The following is a 20,345-nucleotide window of genomic DNA, read 5'->3' on the forward strand; positions in this document are numbered from 1 at the left end:
ACAGCGCTGGGTTTATATCTAATATAGCTGATCTGACTGTATGTTATCAGGACGGGCTCAGACAGCGCTGGGTTTATATCTAAGGTAGCTGATCTGACTGTATGTTATCAGGACGGGCTCAGACAGCGCTGGGTTTATATCTAAGGTAGCTGATCTGACTGTATGTTATCAGGACGGGCTCAGACAGCGCTGGGTTTATATCTAAGGTAGCTGATCTGACTGTACGTTACCAGGAGAGGGTCAGACAGCGCTGGGTTTATATCTAATGTAATGAATGACTGCACAGTATCATAACAGGCTCAGAAAGTGCTGCGTTTATATCACTGTACTTTGCAAAATTAGCAGTTATGGTCCTTACAATTTACTGTTTTAGTGTACATTTGATTTTCTTTCCAACAGGCAATAATTACTTATTGAATTAACAATACTGATTAGTGCACAACGATAGCGCCAAATGCTTTTTTGCAAGATTGTATATAATGCATTATTTTAGAAATATATAATAAAAAAACAATGAAATACTCTTTATATTTAATATCCCATAAACGTTCTGTCAAACAACACATACGGTACATGATATAAAATACATTCATACAGCGTTTAAAACTGCAGTATATATCATAATTATATATCATGCCATGGAATTGTTCACATTACACATTTTAGTCTATTTTTTTTTAGAACAAAGCAAAATGAGGTTATGGCTTTAATTCACTAAAAACCCAAAAGGGGCAAATTAAAAGCTGAATGATAAAATTTAGGCAAAGATAGCTGATCAGCAAAAATTCACATATTGGCTATTTTAGCCTCAAGTTTGCAATTCATATTTTATTTTGCTAGAAACTGGCGGTCGATTCCTTTTTGCGTAGAAATGTATTTTAACTGGAACAGACACAAATCAAAATTAGTCTTAAACCACACACTTGTAGCATCCAATACAATAATGTGGAGCTTTTATGGTGAGTTGACCTTTATTATTATTCCTGTATTGAAAAAAAAACAAATAAACCATTGAAATTACAGAAAATAAATAAATTGGAAGATTAAATCTCGATGAGCCATGGGTGCAACATAAATGTGACATCACAAAGCGTTTGCTGACGCATTTTCGAAATCATGATTGGTGCAGATTTTTTTAATCTAATATTTAATAAACAAAAATAAATTCAGATTAACAATAAATAAATGTAAATGTTATTAGGGGGTGCGGCTGGCCTCCTTTACGAACGGTGGGAATCCAGCTGTTGGTTAATAGAGAGCACAGCACTTGCTGTACACGAAGAGTTAATAGGCTGACTACTGTAACGCTGCATTATGTAGCCGGCAGCAGCAGGGAAACGTTTTATGGGAGGAAATCTATAATAACATTAATGGCTTGTATAACAGCCGTGATTGCTCCAGCTAACGGTGTGATCAGAGGCCTTCCTCTGCATGGAGGGGGGATAGATGGGAGGTTGTTGTCCGGTGCATGCACATGGCTGCATGGCTGCTCAGAGCATGATTTAGGGCTGCAAGACTGCTCTCCATGTTGAGGAAGGATCTCTCAATGAAGGCAGCTTTTTGTGAATGGCTGGTCACATGACTACAGCTTCTTTTGTCCCTCTCGATATTAAACAACAGGTGACAGTGTGACAGGCGTCATTAAACACAGCTCTGGGGGTTGCAAAGAACAGGATTGAGATTGGCCTTGACTGTGGGCCATAAGGGCCCCTACCTCCCCAAGAGCATTGCCTACCAAGCATCTGCAGAGATAAGACATGAAGCCAGGAGGAGGAAGCAATGATGGTCCCTGAAAGTGATCACAGACCCTTTTTATGAATGAATACAGATGCAAATAGGGTTCATTCACAAATCTCTGCCCCTTCCTCTCCATAACCGGGAGCTACAAAGTAAACAGATATTCCCCCACCATTCACCACCACCCCATCAACGCAATATCTAGCACAGTACCAGAGGGCTGGACAGGGCTGTGAGTTAATAGGCTGCACATACACTTTATATGGAGACAGACTATCCTTGGAAGGGGGGGGGGGATATTGAGAAAAATATAAATGTCAGGGATAGTGCGCAGAATGAAGGGTGAATGAAAAGGGACAGTCGTGCAAAATGATAGGGGAGTGGACAGAGAAGGGAACTGGTAAAGAAATGGGGGGAAGGGGGAGAGGCTCCAGCACCAATGAACCCTTTTAGTGCCAGTTAAATAAATATGGCACGGGAGGAATGCATACTATTCTGCAAGTCTGTGAAGGCCAGGGCCACAGGGGGTGTATTAATGATAATAAGCCCTGCAGGAGTAGGGGCCTCTCTATACTAATGATAAGAAAAGGTCATGGCACATGTTGTGGGGGGAATCTCCATTAATCTCAATTAATGGTCTGATAATAATAATGAATGATAACCCATTGGGGGTCTGGTAATAATAATGAATGATAACCCATTGGGTGTCTGATAATATTAATGAATGATATCCCATTGGGGGTCTGATAATATTAATGAATGATATCCCATTGGGGGTCTGATAATATTAATGAATGATAACCCATTGGGGGTCTGATAATATTAATGAATGATATCCCATTGGGAATCTGATAATAATAATAATCATAATTATTATTATTATTATAATTATAATAATAATAATGAATGATAACCCATTGGGAATCTGATAATAATAATAATAATAATAATGAATGATAACCCATTGGGGGTCTGATAATATTAATGAATGATAACCCATTGGGAATCTGATAATAATAATAATAATAATTGTTATTATAATTATAATAATAATAATGAATGATAACCCATTGGGAATCTGATAATAATAATAATCATAATAATAATAATTAATGATAACCCATTGGGGGTCTGATAATAATAATTAATGATAACCCATTGGAGATCTGATAATAATAATAATAAATGATAACCCATCGAGGGTCTGATGATGATAATAATAATATTAATAATAATAATAATAATAAATGCTAACCCATTAGAGGTCTGATAATAATAATGAATGATAACCCATTGGAGATCTGATAATAATAATGAATGATAACCCATTGGAGATCTGATAATAATAATAATAATAATAAATGATAACCCACTTGGGATCTGAAAATAATACTAATAATAATAATGAATGAGACCCATTGGGGGTCTGATAATAATAATGAATGATAACCCATTGGGGGCCTGATAATAATAATGAATGATAACCCATTGGGTGTCTGATAATAATAATAATAATAATAATGAATGATAACCCATTGGGTGTCTGATAATAATAATAATAATAATAATAATAATGAATGATAACCCATTGGGTGGTCTGTTAATAATAATGAATGATAACCCGTTGGGTGTCTGATAATAATAATAATGAATGATAACCCATTGGGGGTCTGGTAATAATAATGAATGATAACCCGTTGGGTGTCTGATAACAATAATAATGAATGATAACCCATTGGGGGTCTGATAATAATAATAATAATAATAATAATGAATAATAACCTTTTGGGAGGGTATGATAATAATTATAATATTGAATGATAACCTATTAGGAGGGTCTGAAAATAATAATATCAAGTGATAAACTATAGGAAGGGTCTGATATTATTTAATATGGAATGATAACCTATTGGGGGCAGGGTGGGGGGGGGGGCTGATATTAATATTAATAATGCATGATAACCCATTGGGGTTCTAATAATAATAAATAATAGCACATCAGGGTTGGTGTCTAATAATAATGAATGATAACCCATTGGAGGGTATGATAATAATATTTTTAATAATAATGAATGATAACCCATTGGCGGGTCTAATAATAATAATAATAAATAATAGCACATTGGGGTTGGGGTCTAATAATAATGAATGCATGATTACCTATTTGGGGCAGGGTTCTGATAATAATGAATGACAACCCATTAGGGGTGGAGGTCTGTTAATAATGAATGATAATCCATTGGCGTTGGGGGTCTGATAATAACGAATGATAACCCATTGGGGATGGGGGCCTGATAATAATAATGAATGATAACCCATTGGCGTTGGGGGTCTGATAATAATAATGAATGATTACCTATTTGGGGCAGGGTTCTGATAATAATGAATGACAACCCATTAGGGGTGGGAGTCTGTTAATAATGAATGATAATCCATTGGCATTGGGGGTCTGATAATAATGAATGATAACCCATTGGGGTGGGGGTCTGATAATATTATTAAATGATAACCCATGTGGGTGAGGGTCTGATAATAATAATAATCCGTTGGGTGTCTGATAATAATAATATTGAATGATAACACATTGGGGGCCTAATAATAATAATAAATGATAACCCATTGGGGGTCTAATAATAATAATAATAATAAATGATAACCCATTGGGGGTGGGAGTCTAATAACAATGAATGATAATGAATCGGGCGCGGGGGTCTGATAATAATAAACGATAACCCATTGAGGGTTTGATAATAATAATATTGAATAATAACCCATTGGGAGTTGGGGACTGATAATAATAATGAATAATAAGCCATTGAGGGGTGGGGGTCTGATAAAAAATATAATAATGAATAACCCATTGGCGGTAGGGGTCTGATAACAATAATGAATGCTAACCCATTGGGGTGGAGGTCTGATAATAATAATGAATGCTAACCCATTGGGGTGGAGGTCTGATAAAAATAATGAATGCTAACCTATTGGGGGTGGGGGTTTGATGATAAAGATTAATGATAACCTATTGGGATGTGGGTCTGATAATAATAATGAATGATAACCCATTGGGGGTGGGGGTCTGATAATAATAATGAATGATAACCCATTGGGGATAGGGGTCTGATAATAATGAATGATAACCCACTGGGGTTGGGTGGGGGTCTGATAATAATGAATGGTAACATATGTGGGTGGGGGTCTGATAATATTAATGAATGATAACCCATGGGGGGGGGGTCTGATAATAATAATGAAGGATAACCCATTGGGGGTGGGTTCTGATAATAATGAATGATAACTCATTGGGGGTATGGGTCGGATAATAATAATGAATGATAACCTATTGGGGGTGGGGATTTGATAATAATGAATGGTACCTGTAAGGGGAGGGGGGGTGATAATAATAATGAATGGTAACCCATGTGGGTGGGGGTCTGATAATATTAATGAATGATCACCAATTGGGGGTGGGGGTCTGATAATATTAATGAATGATAACCCATGGGGGGGTCTGATAATAATAATGAAGGATAACCCATTGGGGGTGGGTTCTGATAATAATGAATGATAACTCATTGGGGGTGGGGGTCTGATAAAAATAATGAATGGCAACCCATGTGGGTGGGGGGCTGATAATATTAATGAATGATAACCCATGGGGGGGGAGGGGGGGGCTGATAATATTAATGAATGATAACCCATTGGGGTGGGGGTCTGATAATAATGAATGATAACCCATTGGGGGTTAAAGAATACCATTCAGTTACAATGCTGCACTCACTCTCTTTCCATGGCTGCTGAAGGTCCTGGGTGGCTCACAGGGGTGTCCTGGCACCGGGGCTGAGGGTTGCTCCCCCCGCTCTCTGCCTGCATCTCTCCATGTTATTCCTGGCCATCACGATGTGGCTGTTGGAACAGAAGCCATTTTTCAGGTAACGACAGAGTCCCCCCCCCCCCCCCCCCCCCATTCCTCCCCTCCCACCACCCCCTCCCCGGCTCCTGGGCTGTGTCTGTGCTGCACCTGGGGGCTGATCGGCGGGGACGGGCTGCACCCTGCACCGAGGATGGGGGCTAGGGACCGGCAGGGAGTGGGGGGGAGCAGGAGGGGGCGAGGGGGGCTGGAAGGACCGAGGAGCGGGGAGGCAAGGAGGAGAGATAAGGAAAGGCTTGCAGTCTGCATGGTCCTAGCGCCGGCTTCTATCAATGCACCTGTCCTCATAGATAGCATTGAGGCTGGGGGTTACCTTGTCTGTAACTCCTGTATTGAAGATAGGGGATCAGGCTTCGTCACATGAGCAATGGGCAGAGAGTGAGCCTCCCCCGTCCCATTATCTAAGAGGAATATTACACATATTGGAAGAGGGTGGGAGTAGTGCATCAAGCTTCTGTTCCTGCATGGGGACCAAGCATCTTCCTCCCATAAAACCTGTAATGGCCAACCATATCCATCCAGTGAGTCATGTAATCGCCAACCATATCCACCCAGGGAGTCCTGTAACGGCTAACCATATCCACCCAGTGAGTCCTGTAATGGCCAAAAATCTCCATGCAGTGAGTCCTGTAATGGCCAAATATCTCCATCCAGTGAGTCCTGTAATGGCCAAACATCTCCATCCCTTAAGTCTTGTATGAACAAACATCTCTATCCCGTGAGTCTTGTATGACCAAACATCACCTTCTAGTGAGTCCAGTATGACCCGACATCTCCATTTTGGGAGTATTGTATGACCAAACATCTACATTCAGTGAGTGTTGAATGAGCCAATATTACCTTCTAGTTAGTCCAGTATGACAGAATATCTCCATCCTGTGAGTCTTGTATGACCAAACATCTTCAACCTGTTAGTCCTGTATGACCAGACATTTCCTCCGTGTGAGTAATGTATCACCTGTGAGTAACGTATACTGTTAGTTCGGTATGACCAAACATGATCCTGTGAGTCCTGTATGACAAGACATCTCCATCAGGTGAGTCCTGTATGACCAGACATATCCTCCTTGTGAGTCTTGTATGACCAAACATCATCATACTGTGAGTTTGTATGACCAAACATCTCCATCCTGTGAGTCTTGTATGACCAAACATCTTCAACATGTGAGTCCTGTATGACCAGACATATTCTCCTTGTGAGTAATGTATCACCGAACATCTCCATCCTGTAAGTTCTGTATGACCAAACATCATCTTGTAAGTCCTGTATGACCAGATGTCTCCATCAGGTGAGTCCTGTATGACCAATTATCTCATCATACTGTGAGTCATGTGCCACCAAACATCTTCATCTTGTGAGTTTTGTATGCCCAAGTGTGTTTATTCTTTCTTGTGAGTTCTATGTGAATAGTCATACCATGAGTCCTGTATAGCCAGGCATCACTACCTTGAGAGCCCTGTCTGGCCAAAAAGAATTCTGAGAGTACCATATGGCCATACATCTTTATCCTAAAAGTCCTGTATGGACAAAGAGTTTAATTCTGAAAAACATCTTTATTCTGTGAGTTCTCCATGGCCAAACATCTTCATATTGTGAGTTCTGTATGGTCAAACATCTTTATTATGCGAGTCTTGCATGGCCAAACATCTGCCTCACATTGGCAAAACATTATATTCCTGTGAATTCTGTAGTGACAAACTGTCTTCTTACTTTGAGCCCAAAACAACAGAAACGATTCTGTGGCTGGGAACACACCAGTACACATGCACATGAGTGCATGTAACTATATGTATGTCCCCTATCACAGAGTCAATACACCAGTGAGACACTCCAAGGGTGTCTCAGGGCTTAACCCTTATTGCATGCTTGGAGAACAGTGGTGAGAACGAAGCCCCCTGGATATTTGGCAGTATCCTAGCAGAGTAAGTGGTAGATGGCTACAGTAGAAGCAACTGTAACAAAACTAAACAAAGTAGCAAAGATGGCTAATAAATTACGTACAATAACATCCTAGCCTTATCACATTCCTTTACCTCCCACTACTGTGCAAAAAATAATAAATATACATGCACAGAACCGGCTTTATTATAAGGTTGGCCAATATGAGCATTGTTAAATCAAAGAGTAAATCCTAAGTAGTGAGATTCTGTCTATAGGGGGTTAAACCCCTGGTACTTGAGGATTTATAATATCTCAAATAGCATGGGATACCAGTGATTATATGTCCTTATTCTCTAAATAAAATATATGAGGAGCCAATATAACCAAAATTGTGCCCGCGGGCTCACAATTATGTAGATATACAAATAATATTACCAAGTCCAAATGAGTCCTCTTGATACACAAATCCACAGAGGACCACAAGCCAAGATAGAACAAGCCTCTCTCCCTTAGAATCTAACTAGAAAGGTAAAGGAAAATAATTAGATAGTTAGTTAGAAAAGTAATCATCGAGCCATCATGTCACTAGAAGTGTTTGGGTATTGCCAAACGTTCCATGCAAAAAGTGAGATAACATGCACAAAAGAAGATAAAATAAAACGAACAAAACAACCCGCAAAAGTATGTGCACCTTCGCCAGGGGGGGAAAAAAAGCAGGGGGCACAAAAAAATAAAAACTTTGACAAAAGGATGTTATTGTACATAATTTATTAGCCATCTTTGTTACTTTTTTTTTAGTTTTTTTACAGTTGAGCCATCTACCACTTACTCAGTTAGGAAACTGTCAAATATCCAGGGGGCTTCGTTCTCACCACTGTGAGACGATCTTGCCCGTTTTTTTCCTTTGAGTCAAGCATAGCCAAACATCTCTATATTGAGACGTGCGTTTGGCAAACATCCTCACTCTGAGTCCCATATGGTAAAATGTAATGGCTAATCATCATTTTTCCTTGAGTGGTGTCTCTTGTGGGGATATTTATGGAATAATAATAGTAAACAGTTGAGAATTGCCCACTATTTCAATTCTCAGATCTCAAAGATCGTTATCGTGTAAGTGAAATGTATTCCATATAAATAAAATCACAATTTGCTATAAAAATAGATACAATTTATTGTGACAATTTAAATAATAATAATATGCAACATGCATGATAATAATCAATGAATATTTAGTATAACATAGTATGCAATACATTCCAACGGTTGACACAGTCTTAATTGTCAAGACAAGATTTATGAAAGAAATTTTCTTTCACGGAGCTTGCAGCATAAGGCCATAAAAACTTTAGCTGACAATTAGAATAACCCTTTCAATGCTGGCTAGACCTCCTAGGTAATTAAGATCTATTCTCATGTAATTTTAAATAAAATAACATTTAAACCAGCTCATTAGTCATTTCCTGGAACCATCCAATAAGAGTAATCTACCATGTTCTATAACCAGAATTTTAACTTGCCTAAACAGATATTTTATCTTATTTTAGAGCAAATCAATACACCTGGATAAATATCACGATATGCTAACATGTGATATGTCACATTAATATATATATAATTATTACTTTCCATCTGCAGAATAGAATGCTTAATTATATATTCTTTAGTAACTAAGATTTCTAAATATCGAAATCTGATCGTGATTTATCCAGTCATATATCATGCTATAGAAAATGTTAATTAATTTAGATTAATTAAATGAAACCAGTATAATTACCAGTTGAGTAGACATTCTCATCTGATGAGTAGGTAGTCTCAGGAACTGAATGGATGTGTGATTGGTGTGTAAGAAATTCTGAGTGCCCTGGAGTGGATATCTGTCTGCATTGCCCCCGACTGCTCACCTCTTGCTTCTTTGCTTCCTTTGCATTCCTTTTCTCCTTTCTCTTCCCTTTGTCTTAAATTTTAAAGGGAAAAATTATCTGTTCGTCACCAGGTGATAGACCAATAGAAAACTGGAGGTGTGGTTACCTTCCAGATAGCAATTTAAGTATTTGGTCTATAGAGGGCAGTCTCGTCCCACTAAACATTCCTATCCAGGAAAGAGTTAACTTTTCCTGGTGGCTATTTTGACGTCATTTACCTTATCCGTATAGTTGTCTATAACTTAAGTTTTCTGTCAGTTCAAGAGTTTCTTTGGGCTTTCTTCAGACTATGTCTGGCAAATTCTGCTATAATTTCTAATATGACAGTTATAACTAAGTATGACCCCTAAACTTACAATGGGACGTTATACAATATCGAAAGTAAAATTACATTATTTAATCTTCTCTGTCACAAATGTCTGGGTTTAGAATTGATTATATTCCATTAGCATTTAGACAGTCTGTCCATCCCCCGTTCTCATTTCTTATCAACAGGTTTGTATATACTAAGCATTCCTTTAGCTTCTGGCAAAGTGGTTAGTTTTACAGAAGGGATCGAAATCTTGTGTCTTTTGTTAACTTGAAAATAACAAAAGGGCAGGCTATTTCAGTTGCTGTCCGTTCTCAGAATACTCTTGCGACCCGTTTTTTCTCTCCATAAGTTTAAAGGGTAATCCAGACGTGGACCCCTTGCTCACGGTGCCTAGAGAGATATTAGCTATGCCTCACTGATGATGCCTAACAAGGCTGAAACGATCGTCTGGGGTTGCTGTATCTCTCGTGCAGAGAGAACTTGCTGGCATTTCGGATCTGGACTAGCCGTATGGGTGGGACCAGTCTGATATGCTTCAGATATGTTCTCTCTGTAATGGCACAAGATGAGCTAAAACCAGCTTGAGTTCTGTGCGGGGACCTACCGAAGGGCAGGCTATTTCAGTTGCTGTCCGTTCTCAGAATACTCTTGTGACCCGTTTTTTCTCTCCATAAGTTTAAAGGGTAATCCAGACGTGGACCCCTTGCTCACGGTGCCTAGAGAGATATTAGCTATGCCTCACTGATGATGCCTAACAAGGCTGAAACGATCGTCTGGGGTTGCTGTATCTCTCGTGCAGAGAGAACTTGCTGGCATTTCGGATCTGGACTAGCCGTATGGGTGGGACCAGTCTGATATGCTTCAGATATGTTCTCTCTGTAATGGCACAAGATGAGCTAAAACCAGCTTGAGTTCTGTGCGGGGACCTACCGAAGGGCAGGCTATTTCAGTTGCTGTCCGTTCTCAGAATACTCTTGCGACCCGTTTTTTCTCTCCATAAGTTTAAAGGGTAATCCAGACGTGGACCCCTTGCTCACGGTGCCTAGAGAGATATTAGCTATGCCTCACTGATGATGCCTAACAAGGCTGAAACGATCGTCTGGGGTTGCTGTATCTCTCGTGCAGAGAGAACTTGCTGGCATTTCGGATCTGGACTAGCCGTATGGGTGGGACCAGTCTGATATGCTTCAGATATGTTCTCTCTGTAATGGCACAAGATGAGCTAAAACCAGCTTGAGTTCTGTGCGGGGACCTACCGAAGGGCAGGCTATTTCAGTTGCTGTCCGTTCTCAGAATACTCTTGCGACCTGTTTTTTCTCTCCATAAGTTTAAAGGGTAATCCAGACGTGGACCCCTTGCTCACGGTGCCTAGAGAGATATTAGCTATGCCTCACTGATGATGCCTAACAAGGCTGAAACGATCGTCTGGGGTTGCTGTATCTCTCGTGCAGAGAGAACTTGCTGGCATTTCGGATCTGGACTAGCCGTATGGGTGGGACCAGTCTGATATGCTTCAGATATGTTCTCTCTGTAATGGCGCAAGATGAGCTAAAACCAGCTTGAGTTCTGTGCGGGGACCTACCGAAGGGCAGGCTATTTCAGTTGCTGTCCGTTCTCAGAATACTCTTGCGACCCGTTTTTTCTCTCCATAAGTTTAAAGGGTAATCCAGACGTGGACCCCTTGCTCACGGTGCCTAGAGAGATATTAGCTATGCCTCACTGATGATGCCTAACAAGGCTGAAACGATCGTCTGGGGTTGCTGTATCTCTCGTGCAGAGAGAACTTGCTGGCATTTCGGATCTGGACTAGCCGTATGGGTGGGACCAGTCTGATATGCTTCAGATATGTTCTCTCTGTAATGGCACAAGATGAGCTAAAACCAGCTTGAGTTCTGTGCGGGGACCTACCGAAGGGCAGGCTATTTCAGTTGCTGTCCGTTCTCAGAATACTCTTGCGACCCGTTTTTTCTCTCCATAAGTTTAAAGGGTAATCCAGACGTGGACCCCTTGCTCACGGTGCCTAGAGAGATATTAGCTATGCCTCACTGATGATGCCTAACAAGGCTGAAACGATCGTCTGGGGTTGCTGTATCTCTCGTGCAGAGAGAACTTGCTGGCATTTCGGATCTGGACTAGCCGTATGGGTGGGACCAGTCTGATATGCTTCAGATATGTTCTCTCTGTAATGGCACAAGATGAGCTAAAACCAGCTTGAGTTCTGTGCGGGGACCTACCGAAGGGCAGGCTATTTCAGTTGCTGTCCGTTCTCAGAATACTCTTGCGACCCGTTTTTTCTTAACAAAATGGAGTCTGATCTGTTCAGAATGATTCAGACAATATACATTGTAATTTCTATCATAGCACAATATGTCTGCCGATATAAATACCCTGACACTCTAAATTACCATATATCATTATCCTTTGTTAAATCTATGTCCAAACATCTCCATACTGTGAGTCCTGTATAGGCATGCATTTCCGTCTGAAAAATTCTGTTTGGCCAAACATCTTAATCCCATGAGCAGTGTATGGTCAAGTATCTTCATTTTGTGAGTCCTGTATGGTTGAATATCTCATTCTGTCAGTCCTGTATGGCCACAAACCTTCATACTGTGAGTCCTGTATGGCCAAACATCTTCATCCCGCTCTGAATGTCCAAGTTTGTTTGTTCTTAATATTATGAGTCCTATGAGAATCTTTATTCTGTGATTCCTGTATAGTGAAGCATCTCTATTCCAAGATTGCCATATGGTGAAACATCTTTATTCTGTGAGTTCTGAATGACCAAACATCTTTAACCCCTTAAGGACACAACTTCTGGAATAAAACGGAATCATGACGAAATATATCCGTCATGTGTCCTTAAGGGGTTAATATGTGAGTTTTGTACGGCCAAACAAAACATTTAAGTGAGTGCTGCACTCATCAAAATAAGTACTATAATAAGTTAATTTGCACAAAAAAAGTTTATTGGGAGTACACAAAAATCAGATTGCTGTCATGGTTACTGTTACTCTTACACACAGGAAAAAGGATACCCACAATGTGAGGGTCCAAAATACGTATTACCGGGCGTTAGAATGGCCAGATTTAACGATTTACAAGAGAGAATCAAAGTCAAGAATAGCCGAGGTTAAGAATACAGAGATACGGACACAAGCCGGATAAGGATAATAGAAATACACAGGTCAATATAAAAGCCAGGTCAGTATGCCAGAAATACACAGGTTAATATACAAGCCGGTTCAGGATACCAGAAGATAAGAATGTCAAAACTAAGCCAAGGTCAATAATGGTAAATCTCAAGACAGTTGCAGGAAGCACTAAACTTATTACTAAACAGAAACCACGATAGGGCATTGTAGCGGAATGGGCATGTGCAAGTTACTTTTTATTCCCTATATTGGCTGTCCGTATCTTCCCCCCTTGTTATTTCGTGGGTTTTACCAGTTATTTCGTGTAGTTCGGGAGACTTCATTCATCTCCCGAACAAGGACCACCCAGTACCCCATTAGAACGTTAACACCAACCACTTAAGTGTGAAACCGCAAGGGAAACAATTAATTAATGCTCTCCTGGGTAAAACTGAACATGTGGCTCGGAGGGTGGCGGCCATCTTGTCTCCCGAACGAGGGCAGCTGTACTTGGTCGTCGAGTGCCTGGGACTATTTTCAGCTTGGCACTCTTGCAAACACCAGTAAACTGCCGACCGCTGCCCATTCTGTTTCCCGACCACCAACACAAACGGTGTTCGGGAAATATAAAGTACCAAACAGGGGGAGCATTCGTATAAGGAAAGTAAGATATTCCCATGTATGGTTTTCGCACAGGGACCTCACGAACAGAGACCGGCCAGGGCACCTATTCTCCTGGAACTAATTTTGGCTACCACCTCATGTCTGGCCGCTCAAATCTTCCACACGATGCCGTTCCCATTCTACCGAACCAATCTGAGTGGTTCTTGAATATGTTGGGCACTCAGATCGGGGCTATCAGGGAATGTTTTTGTGGGGTTCCTATGTATGGTTGGGGGACTTTTGGGGTACGGGATATTTTTGGGATTCTTTGTGCTTGGGAGATAATTAAATTGGAGGAGTTTACTCAGGCAATTACCTCTTAGGCACAAAGGATCCTGGGATTGAAACCCTTGCATTTTCTGCCTGTGAAGCCCCTTGCAAGGGAGATGGCATAAAAGCTGTGTATGTGACAATAAAAATCAGATATACCCCCAGAGCTGAGTGTCGTCCAGTTGCTGTGGATGAGGTCGGAGATTCCTGGATTATTTTATTGCGTTTGGCTGTTCCATTGGATTTTGTTGCTTGTCCCTGAGTATATATAGGAATACCCAGTGGAGGAGAGTCCCAGCTAGGACTAGGGCTCTGGTACAGGCAAAAATCCTCATTCCAAGTCTTGTGTGGCCAAACATCTTCATTTAATAATTTTCTATCCTTTAGTCCTGTATGACCACACATCTTTATCCCATGCTTCATCTATGACCAAGCATCTCCATTCTGTGAGTCCTGTATAGGCATATGTGACGGACCGCCTGGCACCCCGACCAGGTACTTCTGTCAATCGCTGCTTCCTACTACTTGCAAGCACCCTAAGCACTGCACTGGAACACCATAACCACCGTAAACCTCGCTGTCCCTCACCCACCCTGGACCCAAGACCAGGATCCAGCTTCCAGTGGGTAGACCTCTCCTAGTCCAGAGAGCAAAGCAGGCTGCTCTTATATGAGCAATCGTTGTGATGCAAGGGAGTATAGTGATTATAGCAATCCCCAGAGTGTGAATATAGCTCTCCAATCCCCTAGATGAGCCTAGACTTCATGAAGGTTAAAATTAATCTTGTTTTATGGCAGCCACAACTGGCCTTTTATGACAGTCCCAATGCAAGGGGCACTCCCCCCTGGTCCTGAGCGTAAACCACAGTAGAAACAAATACACAATCACATTGGCTCTCAGGTCCAGGACCCTCCCATACAAAATAGGTAAATCCCTCCCCTATGGGAGATAATTGAGTCAAGCATTATACTAAACTCAATTATCTCCAAACATAAAAACACACATTTCCCAAACACCCCAAAAGTGCCTTAAAATACACAAAATCCCCAGGGGATGGGGGTTCAGGAATTTCCTAGAAGTCATGGTTTTGGCCAACCGCACGCATGGTCCCATGCCCAAAACAGTTCCATAGAATCGCGGCTAAGTACCGCTGGGGGACTGACTGGCAACCACAAACTTTTCATGCCGAAAATAGTTCCAGGGCATTCGCAGCTAAGTCCCCCTGAAGTCTATTCGCGGTTTTGGTCCATGTGAATGGCCGCCAGTGAGCTAGCGTTCGATTCTATGGAAAGTGCCGAACCAGGGGAACCAGGGGGAATTAAATATGGGTCTTTACAGTCGCTGACCTGGTCCATAGTCTTTTTGCAGGAGGCTGGAAAGCAGGCCCCTCCAAGAACATGTGGCTAGGCTCAGTTCGTCACAGCATGCATCTCAAGCTTAAGAATTCTGTTTGACCAAACATCTTTATCCCATGAGCACTGTATGTCATGTATAGCCAAAAATCTACATCCTGTAAGTCCTAGGTGATCAAACATCTTTATCACATGAGCCCTGTATGGCCAAATATGTTCATCCTGTTATGTATAATTAAATATCTATATCTGAGTATTAAATGGTAAAACAGTTTCATCTTCTAAGTTATATGTGATTAAACATCTTCTTCCCTTGAGTCCTGTATACCTGCATATCATCTGGGGCTAAACATTATCAATTTGTCAGTCATTTATAGCTATGCATCCCCATCTTTAGAGTCCTGCTGGGCCATACATCATAGTTCAATGAGTTTTGTATGGCCAAACATCTTCATTCTGTGTGGCCAAACATCTTCATCCTGTGAATCCTGTACGGCTAATCATCTTAATACAGTGAGTACTGTCTGGCCAAACATTTATTAAGAAACAGCTAGCAGCCGAAGAAGACATTTCCATGAGTTTACCAGCAGTAGAGCGCTGTAGCATCAAACGACATCTACCAGACCAGAAAGAGATTCTCTGGAGACAGTAAGTAGTGCAGAATGACATCCTTGGAAGATAGGTACCCGCCTAGAGAGGCCAAACATGAAAGGACTGCTTGCAACTAAAATAGGAATCTGTTTTATATGTTGCTATCTATCCAAAGAGATTTACTTAGGACACACTTAACAACACAGAGGAAAATAGTAATGACAGCCAACCACTGAGAAATCTATCCACAGGAGACAGTTAACAGCCTAATAGGAGACATTCTCACTAGACAACTGGTAGTCCAAAGTGACAGGCGATTCCCACCAGCTCAAAGAGGCATCCTCAGGAGACAATTACCAGCCAGACAAGGACATCTCAGAGATAATGCTGTCCCCTCAGATAGAGTCATGTTTAGACCTAGGAATCTGAAACCTATACAGGTTTAAATGACTAGCCAATGAGGAGGGCTTATAGAAAAAAAAATACTAGCCAATGAGACAGGCTGCACACTAGTAAGCAAGCTACTTGACCCATTGCCTCTCAACAAATGTGTGTAAATGGGCTAACCCTATTAGTTCATAAAGTCTCAATAACTTACCCCTTTGCTTAAAGGGACACTGTAAGCACAATAACCACTGCAGCACTCTCTAGAGGCAAGGTAAGCTATGAAACTGTTTATGAGCTGTTTGGTACTTACATGCCTCTGTTGGGCACTTACAGTGCTTTCAGTTCATACTTCTGTCTTAGTGTACCAACTATGGACATTATTCATTGGCTGAGTGTCAGCTGACAGCCTGCAGCCAATGAATAATATCCAAAAACGGTATGCTAGTATAGAAGTGTGAACTTTTGCAATAGCATATTAGTGCAGATCAGAAGGTAAGTGTAAAACTGTTTCAGAGCTTACCATGGGATGGCAGCAGGAGACTATGGTGCTTGGAGTATTATTTAAATACATGTGTGCATTCGGCAGAGAAACAAATTCCTCTTTCAGGACTCTATTCTGTCACTCTATATATCCAAAAATGGAATGAAAATGGCAGTCACCATAACAATACAGCAACCGTTGTAGGTCAAACTATATGACTAAATTATAGCTATCAGGATTGGAGGCTTTGGGGACACTTGGCACATTACAGGGATTTAGCCATGCATGGTTGGTATAATTTTATCTACTGAATAAAGACAGTTTTAAATTCCCAGGGTATATTTTTCTTATCTCTTTTTGTTATGTACTGTATGAGACAAAAATTACCAGATTTTACTAATTTCATGACGTAAAGTCATGTTTTTATTAAGGACATGGAGGCTCATATTATGCTTTCTCTCTTTTTTTTAATCCTCAGCAGCAAAGAAAGGATACTGTAAATATTTAAAGAAAAAATACATGTACCCTAGAGGGTTAACCATAATACAACATATTAACCAATAGGAATGCTACTTGCACTATAATGTCCCATGTGACCTTAAGCCACTCCTCTTTCGTACTGGTGCCGACGAACATTCCAACAAGACCAAAGCAGACGATCAACTAGATGAGAAGAACAGTGACTCCAGGATTATCCAACAATGGAACTTGGAATAAAACATGCACACATCCTTTCGAGAGTGTGAAGGACCGATGTGGACTGATGTGCAACCAATTAGGAGGCTGTGAAGACAAAGAAATAAGTGGTAAAATATGCCCTTGGATATTAAATCCTAATCGAGTGCATCTAGTAACAGAGCAGTGTGACAAACTGCCTTTTGTTACTGGGTTTTATGTGACCACCTGCCCTTTGCTCCTGGCTTTTGGAGGAGCCTGATTGCCTGCCTCATGACTATGGCCCTGGGGTGTATAGCCCTTTAAAAACTATATGTGGGCATATTTGGGACTTTTTGGGACAATGCCCCTTTAAGACTGTGTCCCCAGACTGTTAAAATACGTTGTGAATGTCATTTTTCTATTTGGTTTGGTTATTGGGGCTTACCGAACTAATTACTGTACCGGTGGACCACACAGAAGTGGAAGTGTGCGGCTAATTTACCTGCCAGACTGGGGTGTTACTGCAGGTTAATTGCCGACCGCTGGTACAGTCGTACAGTCGAACATGTGGCGGCGCTCATCTTTATTTAGTCAAACGCGTTCAGCGGTGTGTGCCGTCAAATTTATGGAACTAAAATCGGCTACAAAACAGCACGAACACCGATGAAGTTTTACCTTCCCTGGAACTAATGCATTCGACAATTTGAACTCTGTTCAACAATTCGAACGCCGTTCAACAGTTCATTTGTTAATTCGAATGGTTGTCGTTCGTCTGTTTGAACGGACCTTAACATGTGAAATAGACCAGCCGCACAGTCTGATTCTCTGGAACTGTTTTGGGCAGGATAGCATGCTTGCGGTCGGTCATAAAGGACTTACAGCTAACTTTTTTCCCACTGGAGGGAACTGTCTGATTTTTGGGTATGTTTGTATTTGAAGTATGCTGATTAATAATATGTAACTTTTATGGAGATTGTATGTATATTTTTTGAGTTATGAATTTCGTATGAAACTGTGTATTTTCCTGCCTGTGATAATTATGTTAACCCATTGTGTTCGGTAATTATATCACAGGCAGAGGGGAGGATTTTGCTGGAATGAGTGTTTCACTGTATTGTACGTGTTTGATTGGCTGTTCTACAAAATCATGTGGGTAGTACTTTGTGTGTAAAACTTGTATAAAAGAAAGTCCTTTGGTGCCAATTAAAGCAGATCATCGTGTACCTTCATGAAGTTTCGGCTCATGTTTGGGGGATTGGAGAACTATACTCTGGGGATTGCTATAATCACTTTACTCCCCAGTGTATAATCACTAACTGCTAAGAGCTTGTTCCTGTTTCTGCTCTCTGGAATTCGGAGAGGTCGACCTACTGGAAGCTGAACCCTGGTCTTGGGTCCAGAGCGGGTGGAGACGGTGAGACCCCAACCAAGCTGCAGCGGTTCGTGGGGTCTGCAGTGGTTATGGTGTCAGGTGGAGTGCTTGGAGTCCTCGGAAAGCACTAGGAGCATCCGTCAGCGGAAGGTACCCGGTCGGGGTGCCAGCGGTTCTGTTACAAGCAGTATATCCAATTATTGAACATTAACATCAACAGAAATAGTTCAATTAGGTGAATAACCACATTATTATGACGACTGTATACTTCTCGTGAAATTATATACCTATATCCCAGGGAGAGTGTAACATACCTGTGTCGGGTGGGATAATACTCGCCTCCGTGTCCTTAATAAAATCATGACTTTACATCATGAAATTAGTAAAATCTGGTAATTTTATGAAAGGACATGGAGGCTAATATTATGTAAGTTCAAAGCTGTGCAACTACCGTAGTGGAGAGATGAGGAACTGGACGAAAATAAAACTCCCGAAATGTAGAATCCGGGGGGCCAATCAGTGGCAAGGAGGAGGTCTTCCAGTCTGCACCCTAAGGAGAAGGCTTTAGATGCCGTAGCGCCTCTAACAGAGTGTGCTCCGTATGTGGAAGTATCGATGTCCGCCAATGTCATGATCCGTTTAACCCAATGAGATAAGGTGACTGTAGAAACAGGTTGATGTGGACGTCTGAGTGCTAGAAATAAATCCGGATACATCTTTTCATATTCCTTGAGGCAAGCCACCAGGCATAGGTTGATGTTATGTGGAAAAGCTGGATAAAAGCCTGAACTAAAGGACGTTTTGGTGTGTCTTGAAATGTTAAATGAAACACCCGTTGGAGTAAATGAACGTGCCGTAATATCCAGAGCACGAACATCCGAGACATGTTTACAGGAGATGAGACAAAACAACATAACTAATTTTGCTGTAAGCTGTTTGAGTGAAAGCTCTTTATTCTGAGGCCAGTTTTCAAAAAGTCAGAGAACCAGATTCATGTCCCATAAGGATGAGTACCTAGGACGTGGTGGGTGTGCAAATCTGATGCCACCAAGAAGTCGACATGCTAAGGTATGTTTACCTGATGGGAATCCATTCCAACCTTGGTGACCCGCTGATATGGCTGATCTATATACGTGTATCGTCCGATACGCTAGGCTGTGCTCAAAAAGTGAAGTGGAGGAAAGCCAAAAATCCTATGAGTTCCAGGCATGATAGTAGGACTTCCTCGTTCGCGGAGCCCAGGCTCCAGCCAGGAGATCAGGAGTTGTTCTTGGACTGTTTGGAATGAAACAGAATCTCCGGAGAGAAGTCAGGCCAGTAGTCTGAGATGTCCCTGAAGTAGAAGGGGATGCGAGTTATCATTGGGATCCAGCAGGAGGTCGGAGCAGGGGCGGACTGACCGGTCGGGCACTTCGGACATGGTCCGAGGGCCCGGCCGGGAGGGGGGCCCGCCATGAGGGGGCCCGGCCGCCCTTTTAAATGCTGCAGCCGCCTGAGCGCTCTCTTAAGAGCGCTCCGGCGGCTGCAGCTTCTCACCTCCCCTCCTCTGTAGTGTGGCCGAGCTGCTGTGCGGTCCGGTGCCCGGCCGGAGTGATAGGAAGGTGCTCAGTGTGCACCTTCCTGTCAGTCCGGCCGGGTACAGGAAACAGAAACTCC

At 41.6% G+C, this 20,345-nt stretch overlaps 1 protein-coding gene across 1 annotated transcript in view; it reads right to left on the reverse strand.

Annotated features, from left to right (window-relative positions):
* The window catches only part of SPRED3 (sprouty related EVH1 domain containing 3), a 33,159-nt gene extending 15,501 nt beyond the window's left edge, over window positions 1-17,658 (reverse strand). The window contains exons 1-2 of the mRNA XM_063433224.1: window positions 17,281-17,658; window positions 5,516-5,640 (exon numbers count right to left, since the gene is read on the reverse strand). Coding sequence (XP_063289294.1) covers window positions 5,516-5,607 — 92 coding nt within the window. The 5' untranslated portion in view covers window positions 5,608-5,640; window positions 17,281-17,658. The remainder of the gene's footprint in view (window positions 1-5,515; window positions 5,641-17,280) is intronic.
* Window positions 17,659-20,345: the final 2,687 nt, after the last annotated feature.

This window comes from Pelobates fuscus, chromosome 9 (assembly GCF_036172605.1).
Source record: "Pelobates fuscus isolate aPelFus1 chromosome 9, aPelFus1.pri, whole genome shotgun sequence".
In the NCBI taxonomy this organism is placed as follows: domain Eukaryota; kingdom Metazoa; phylum Chordata; class Amphibia; order Anura; family Pelobatidae; genus Pelobates; species Pelobates fuscus.